Source organism: Mus caroli, chromosome 10, assembly GCF_900094665.2.
Source record: "Mus caroli chromosome 10, CAROLI_EIJ_v1.1, whole genome shotgun sequence".
Lineage (NCBI taxonomy): Eukaryota > Metazoa > Chordata > Mammalia > Rodentia > Muridae > Mus > Mus caroli.
Genome location: NC_034579.1, coordinates 71,803,727 through 71,811,595, shown reverse-complemented (window position 1 = coordinate 71,811,595; position 7,869 = coordinate 71,803,727). Strand labels below are relative to the sequence as shown.

Genomic DNA, 7,869 nt, shown 5'->3' with positions numbered 1-7,869 from the left:
GGATTGGGGTCGATGGGATGATAACCCAAACAACAGCAAACATCTAGAAAAGAATTACGAGTTCTCCTACTACCATTTCCCATCCACAAAACACAATCAGGCCGAGCCCAGCAGCATAGGAAAGGACTGCACTGCACAGACAGGGAGCAGAGGAACGCGAAGCTGACTCAGCGGCTTTGTAGACCTGAGTGGCCTAAGGAACTTCACATCCATCTCAGTCATGGATAAAAAGATGCCCAGAAAGATCCGGCACCCTTTCCTGATAGAGACACTCAACAAAACCAACAGAATGTCCTCAGTGGGAAACAGGACGCCCATGAAGGCTACCCATAACCCTTTCTAAGGAGAGGTACAAGGTAAGGCTGTCCACATCCACTCAACACTGCACTGGAGGCTAGAGCCAAAGCCATTAGGCAATGAGGAATATGATTACCAGCAGTAAAGTCCTTGGGGTCAAAACCATGGTGCTGCTGTTGCTTCCGCAGCAATGGTGGGTGTGTACATCAGTGGACTAAGCCAAATCACCTGATTTCTAACAACAGCACCAGGACATGTGGTGACCTAAGGATGGTCTCTCCCACAAATGTTGCTGGGACAGTCACATGCTGAACATAAGGCTATATGCTAATCCACATCAAAAAAAATTAACTCAAGATGAATCAGAAATCCACATGCATGAGCTAAAGCTACAAAATCAAGGCATAAAAGCCAATCTCCTGACCAAAGACTCAACTGTGGTATCTCAGGCAAGTCACAAAAACACAAGGGACACAAGAGAAGAGAAAATTTTAAAAAAGATTTATTTATTATTATACTTAAGTACACTGTAGCTGACCTCAGATACACCAGAAGAGGGCATCAGTTCTCACCATGGATGGCTGTGAGCCACCATGTGGCCACTGGGAATCAAACTCAGGGCCTTCAGAAGAGCAGTCAGTGCTCCCACCAGCTGAGCCATCTCACCAGCCCAAGAAATTAAACCACCAAGATTAAGAAAGCACAGGGCAGCAGAGGACATTGTTAGAGAAGTCAGTGATGAGCCTCAGAACACTCACAGTCCAGGGAACCTGCTGCCCAGAACCATCAAAACTCCATGAAAGGAGAGAAAACTGCATCTAAGACAAAGGACTGTCCAAACTAATTTATTAAGAAGACAGAGCAATCCTAAGACTGGACATAGAGGAGCAGGGGCCACTCCTTAAGAACAAATATACATACACATACTCTCTCATCAACATACAAATACTTACACTTACAGAGGTCCAGAGGGGTCATGAGCTGTGGCTATCACAACTCTATAGCACGCCTCTGGGCCCAGATGTTGAAGACACTGGTCACACATGAACTTGTGTGGAGAAGTCAATGGAACAGAGGTTGTATGCGAAACTGCAGCATGTATTTGAGGCAGAAAGCCCACACTGTGTGGCACAGAAGCCCTACTCAGTGCAGCAAATGCTGATCTCTGCTCACTTGTTTCTGTGAAGGTACCTCTGTTTACTGTTGTCTGGGGCATCACTGAACCCAGGCTTGTGACAATATCAAGGATACTTGAGAGCTGAGGCTATGAGTGGGATGTTCTTGCTAAAGTGCTGGTCCTGGATGCAGGACAGATAAGCCTGTGATGGGGCCATCACCTCTCTCCTGCCTCAGGCAGGCTGGACCACCCCTTGAAGGACTACAGGACTTGAGGACACAATAGTCTAAGCGCTCAGCATCATCACCAGGTACCCTGGCAGGCACCACCAGACAGGGGGCACAGGGTCAGCCCAGGAAGTCTGTGCTTTCCCTCCAGATGTGTTTATTGCTGGAGCAACCAGCCCAACAGGAGTTAATGACTGAGCCCTGCAGAGCATCCTCCAGACTGAATAACAAGGAAATGAAAGTGTGCAGAGCCTCCTGCAGCAAAACATGCCTGGAGGATAAAAGCACAGAGCACAGAGCATCTCACACACACACATTCACTCAACACTCACACAGTCACTCAACACACACACACACCCTCCTCCAGCCAACCCTGCCATGGCCACCTCCACCATGTCTGTCTGCTCTGACGCTTGCACCAACTCCTCCTGGCAGGTGGATGACTGCCCAGAGAGCTGCTGTGAGCCCTGCTGCTGTGCCCCCAGCTGCTGCCAGTCCAGCTGCTGCCAGCCCAGCTGCTGCCAGCCCAGCTGCTGTGTCCCCAGCTGCTGTGCCCCAGCCCCCTGCCTGACCCTTGTCTGCACCCCAGTGAGCTGTGTGTCCAGCCCCTGCTGCCAATTTTCCTGCTGCACACCCTCATGCTGCCAGCAGTCTAGCTGCCAGCCAGCTTGCTGTACCTGTTCCCCTTGCCAACAGCCCTGCTGTGTGACCCTTTGCTGCAAGCCTGTCTGCTGTGTGCCAGTCTGCTGTGGCGCTTCCTCCTCATGCTGCCAGCAGTCTAGCTGTGAGTCCTCTTGCTGCACCTCTTCTCCCTGCCAGCAGCCCTGCTGTGAACCTATCTGTTGTGAGCCTTTGTGTTGTGAACCTGTCTGTTGCACACCCATCTGCTCTGGACCATGCTGCCAGCAGTCTAGCTGCCAGTCTTCATGCTGCCAATCTCCCTGCTGTGTGCCTGTCTGCTGCAAGCCTGTCTGCTGCACACCCATCTGCTCTGGCTCCTCCTCCTGCTGCCAGCCCTCCTGCTGTGCTCCAGTCTGCTGCAAGCCCTGCTCCAGTGTGTCCCTGCTGTGTCGCCCTGTGTGCAGACCTGCCTGCTGTGTGCCCACCTCCTCCTGCTGTGCCTCCTCCTGCCAGCCCAGCTGCTGCTGTCCAACCTCCAGTGTGTCCCTGCTGTGCCGCCCTGCCTGCTCCAGACAGGCCTGCTGTGGACAGAAGTCCAGCTGCTGATCCCAAGTCCTCCTCTGGGGTATTATCCAATACAGGCTGCTTTCCCCCTCACTCTGCTCCTGCTAGCTGTAGCCATTCCCACCCTCTAGCCTTGACCACAGAAGACTAGCCATGGCCACCCAGCCGGTGGTTGGCCTCTGAGCCCTTCCCTGAGGCTGCCTGAATGGAGTTCCACTGACTTCTTAGGCCTCAAGTCATAAGATTATTCCCAACTCCAGCAGCCCTAGTCTTAAGGAGACCTTACCTGACCTGCTACTATGCATATTCTCATAAGCCTGCCTTTAGGAGCTGGAGAGATGGCTCAGGGGTAAAGAGCACATACACTCGCATAGGACCTGAGTCCTGTTCCCAGTGCACAGAGGGTGTCTGCTGTGAATTGTAATTCCTTTTCCAAGGACTTTGCTGCCCTCTGCAAACACCTGAACTCATTTTGCGCATGCATGTACAAATACATGTGTGCATGAGCATACACACATACCATACACACACACACACACACACACACTCTTAAAATTAAAGAAAAATAAATCTTTAAACCTGCCTCTGTCTCCTAATGACCTATGTCTTGTGTGTGTGCGTGTGTGTGTCAAGGGGTGGGTGGGCATGGTGGGTCCATATCTCATGCATCAAATGAAACCTAGCTCAAGGGTACAGCCTGGCTCTTCTCAGAGCAGCTACTCGGTATCTGAGTTTAGGACTGTGGGGGAAAATGACAACCAGGAAGCCATGGACCCCTGAGCCATATATCCTTCCTAGCCCCACAGCTGCTCCTAAGCGCTGGGGTTCACCTGAACATGACTGTCCTATAGGGACTGACAATCTGCAGTCTCCCCTGGGGAACCAGCCCTCTATGACAATGCTCATTCTGTCTCCATCTCTCATGGAAGCTCTACCCTTCCCAGGGTCCACGTCTCAACCAGGGCTCCAGCTCCAGCTATAGGGCTCAGAAGCCCCAAGAACGCCAACCTTGTACAGTCTTTTGGACACCTCTTGCCAATGCACTCCTCCTAGATTCCAGCACCCTTCCTGCAGCCCTCGTGCCCAGGAGCCTTTCCAAGGAGCTGCTCTACACACTGTGGAACTGATATCCTGTCTCGGTGACTGGCATTCCAGATCCAACATCCCACCCTGTCGGAGCACAGGGACCACTTGAGTAAATGCTGGGTGGAATGGGGTGATTAATAATGTCAATTTGGGGCTGGTGAGATGGCTCAGTGGGTAAGAGCACCCGACTGCTCTTCCGAAGGTCAGGAGTTCAAATCCCAGCAACCACATGGTGGCTCACAACCATCCGCAACGAGATCTGGCTCCCTCTTCTGGAGTGTCTGAAGACAGCTACAGTGTACTTACATATAATAAATAAATCTTTAAAAAAAAAAAAAGTTAAAAAAAAAAATAATGTCAATTTGACCGGATCTGTTATCACCATGGAAACAAATTTGTCAACATATGTGGTTTCTTCTCCTCAGGCCAGAAGTCTCGCTGCTGACCCAAGTCCTTATCTGGGGAACTATTCCCCACAGGCTGCTTCTCCACTGCTCTAGTTATTCCCAACCCTTTACCCTCGACCACAGAGGACTAGCTGCAGGCCTCCTTAAGGTCATGTATTTGAAGGCTTGATCTCTAGTCGGTGAAACTGTTTTGGGAAGGATTAGGAGGCATGGCCATGTTGGAGGAGGTGTGTCACTGGGGGTGGGCTTAGAGGTTTCAAAAGTCCAAGTCAGGCCCAATCTTGCTCTTTCTGTATGGGTTGAGATGTGAGCTCTCAGCTGCTGTTCCTGCGCCATGCCTGTGTACCTGTTTCTGTGCTCCCTGCCATGACAGCCATGGACTCACCCTCTGAAGCTATATGCAAGCGCTTAATAAAATGCTTTCTTCTATATGTTGCCTTGGTCATGTGTCTCTTCACAGCAGAGAACGGTGACCAAGTCAGCATGTCTGGGGGAGAGTTTCCAGATCAGATTAACTGAGATGGGAATGCCCACCCTAAATGGGTGGCACCATTCTATGCACTGGGGTCCAGGATTGGATAAAAGGAAGAAGAAAGCAAGCTGAATATGGGCATTCCCTGCCTCCCCCCCCCCTTCTTGACCAGCGGTGTTGCCTGTGCCCTAGACTACCTACCTGGCCTTGGGGTTTGGAACTGATGTGGAACAGAGTCAACAACCCACCTCCTGCACGAGGACCTAATGGAGGACTGCCTGAGAGACCAAGGATTGCCAGTGCAGACAATGTCAGCCAATTAGAAACTGATGTTTAGAAGAGATGCCTTCTTGGGACCAATGGGGGTGTGGGAAGAGGGTATTAAAGGAGTTTGCAGCAGTGCTCAGGTGAGCCCGCTGCAGCATTTCTTACCTGCTCCCAGAGCCTGTGTCATGGACTCTGCACTACCTCACCTCCAACCCCCAAGAGCAGGTAGAGTCAGGCAGGGAATAGTCCAGGGCACACGGAACACAGTCGCCTCATTCTCCTGACACTGTGCTGTTCCCACTGTGATGGACTGTGTCCCTGGCAACCGTGAGTCATGAACCTTTTCTTCTATTAAGAAGAAAATGAACCTTTTCTTCTATTAAGTTGCTTCCTGTCAGGCATTTTGTTACAGCAGCAACAAGAGTGATTGACACATGAGGTAACACCAGCTGTGCCAGCAGTCCCAGGTGCCCCACACAGTGCTTCCTGTGCTCAGGGGTCACCTCCCTTCCCCCACTCAGAAAACTACCCAAGATAACTACTGAGACATCCCAGCACCAGAGAGCAAATGACACAGCCTTGTCCACTTTCTTGGGAACAAATCTATGTGCCCATAGATAAGAGGTCCCAAAGGGCCATGATGATGGTCACATGATACTGCTGTGGTTGTTGAATGGCCAGCAGGTAAGGCCCAACCTGACTGGAGGTCACACCCAACATATGTCTTCCCCTCTCACATCTGCACGTTGATGTCCAAAACACAGGACCTCACCTGCTTAGTGACCAGTATGCCAGAGGGATGCCCTCCAGTACCTGGAGAGTATGTCCCCTGTCTCCTATGAGCCTCTTTCCTGGTGGGGCCACATTGAAAGACTGTTTCCAAAGCTTTAAATCACAAGGTGACCAAGGAACTCTGTCAGGCCAGCCCCAGGTTTCATCCTGGGAGAAATGAGAACATCCATCGATATAGAGCATTCCCCACTCAGGTTCACACCGCTAACAGATACAGGAAATTACTCAAATGTCCACAGCAGGAGGGTGGATTGATGTATGTGGGCTGTCCACACAGGGCACATCACACAGCTATAGAGGAGGCAGCCAGGTGGAAACATCGTGCTTGATGAGATGACATGAGGTCACGTGTGGAAAACACAGAACAAGACTTCTGGGAATGGACAGCAGGGATACAGGCCAGTCAGACTGCTCAATGAATGCTGAGACAAATATCAGCATAGAGAGCTAAGGATGGTATGTAGAATCAGGGGTCGGGGGTAAGTCCCCTGACTCGTGGTTCCAAAGCATCCAGCTCTTACCCCGTTCCTTCTGAGCCTGTGATAAGATAGAAAGCCACAGAACCCGAGCATGGAGCCAAGGTGGCTCCTTTCATGGCAGACAGGAAGCAGAAAGGAGGAAGGGCAGGATGAACCTCAAAAGGCCCGCCCCCAGTGGCCTACTTCCTCCAGTAAGGCCAATAACCTAATGTTTCATCCACCTTCCCAAACAGTACCACCAACTAGGGAACAGGCGTTCAACACTTAAGCTTCTGGGGACATTCTGTGCCTAAACCATGGGTCTTAGTGAGGGTTTTACTGCAGTGAACAGACACCATGAGCAAGGCAACTCCCATAAAGGACAACATTTAATTGGGGCTGACTTACAGGTTCAAAGGTTCAGTCAATTATCATCATGGTGGGAGCATGGCAGCATCCAAGCAGGCATGGTAATAGAGTCTTACCTCTTGTTCGGAAAGCAGTTAGAAGAAATGACTCTTGTGTGGCTAGGAGGAGGGTCTCAAAAGCCCACCCTCACAGTGACACACTTCCTCTAACAAGGCCACACCCGCTCCAACAAGGTCGCACCTCCTAATAGTGCCACTCCCTGGGCCAAGCATATTCAAAATCAACACACCATGACCGTGGATGTCTGAGGTAGGGCAGGGGAGGACAGAAGGACCACTCAAGGGCAAGGAGCCTGAAATGAGCTAAGGCACACACTGATGACAGCCAAAAGTTCTGATACCCTTGGTCATTCTCTTTAAGTGGTGGCACCATGGCACACCAAGCATTTCTCAGGAAAACTACCTAGTAGGAGCTGCAGGCCATCACTGGGCCCCTGTGACTGACAGTCCCATCCCTTCACCTTACCCAGGATACTGTCTGAGAACATGGGACTCATGGCCATATACCCTTAATTCTGAAGGTGAACTTTGAAGTTGAACCAAATGGAGACAGGATGCGAGTCCCAGGTCAGGGCTCAGAGGATGGCTGTGGGTACCAGAGATCTTCAGATGACGGTGCCAATCCCAAAGAAGAACCACTGACCTGCCACAGGTGCCCAGGATGGATGTCACCTCTAACCCAGCAAGAGACAGACAAACAACCTCCCACAGAGTCTCCTGTGCTGGGGTCACTTCAGCAATGTGACCAAGTGACTGGGACCCTTGCCACAAAATCTGGAAGTCAGCGAAGGACTTGAACAAAATCAGAGGAGGAAGATGCACAAGTGGGCAGATGACAACACCCCCACCCCCCAGGGAGCTGGAACAGCACCTCAAGACACCCATGAGTGCCTGAAACACCGAGCATGGCTAAGCACCAGCCTGAGGGTTCCTCCAGCCCCGAGGCACCTCCAAGGACGCCTGCCTCAGAAGATGAACCACGTGCCAACAGGAACACTTACAATAGTGTGCCATAACAAAAATAAGTTTCATAGCAGCCTTATTTATAATAGCCAGAAGCTGGAAAGAAGCCAGATGTCCCTCAACAGAGGAATGGATATAAAAAATGTGGTACATTTACACAATGGAGTACT

The 7,869-nt window shown here is 51.0% G+C and overlaps 2 protein-coding genes across 9 annotated transcripts in view; one reads left to right on the top strand and one right to left on the bottom strand.

The window, feature by feature from the left end:
• Tspear (thrombospondin type laminin G domain and EAR repeats) overlaps positions 1 to 7,869 on the bottom strand; it is a 190,985-nt gene that overhangs the window by 119,855 nt on the left and 63,261 nt on the right. The gene's annotated exons all lie outside the window — the stretch shown is intronic.
• On the top strand, positions 2,020 to 2,868 carry LOC110303465 (keratin-associated protein 10-3-like). Of its 8 annotated transcripts, none has more exons than XM_021174557.1 (3): positions 2,020 to 2,125; positions 2,201 to 2,587; positions 2,675 to 2,868. In XM_021174557.1, exons 1-3 carry the CDS (start codon positions 2,020 to 2,022, stop codon positions 2,866 to 2,868), a joined length of 687 nt encoding a protein of 228 aa, XP_021030216.1. The 8 variants fall into 8 exon arrangements, with proteins under 8 accessions (XP_021030216.1, XP_021030218.1, XP_021030214.1 ...); XM_021174559.1 differs by having other exon boundaries at positions 2,020 to 2,135; positions 2,187 to 2,384; positions 2,583 to 2,868; XM_021174555.1 differs by having other exon boundaries at positions 2,020 to 2,116; positions 2,201 to 2,868.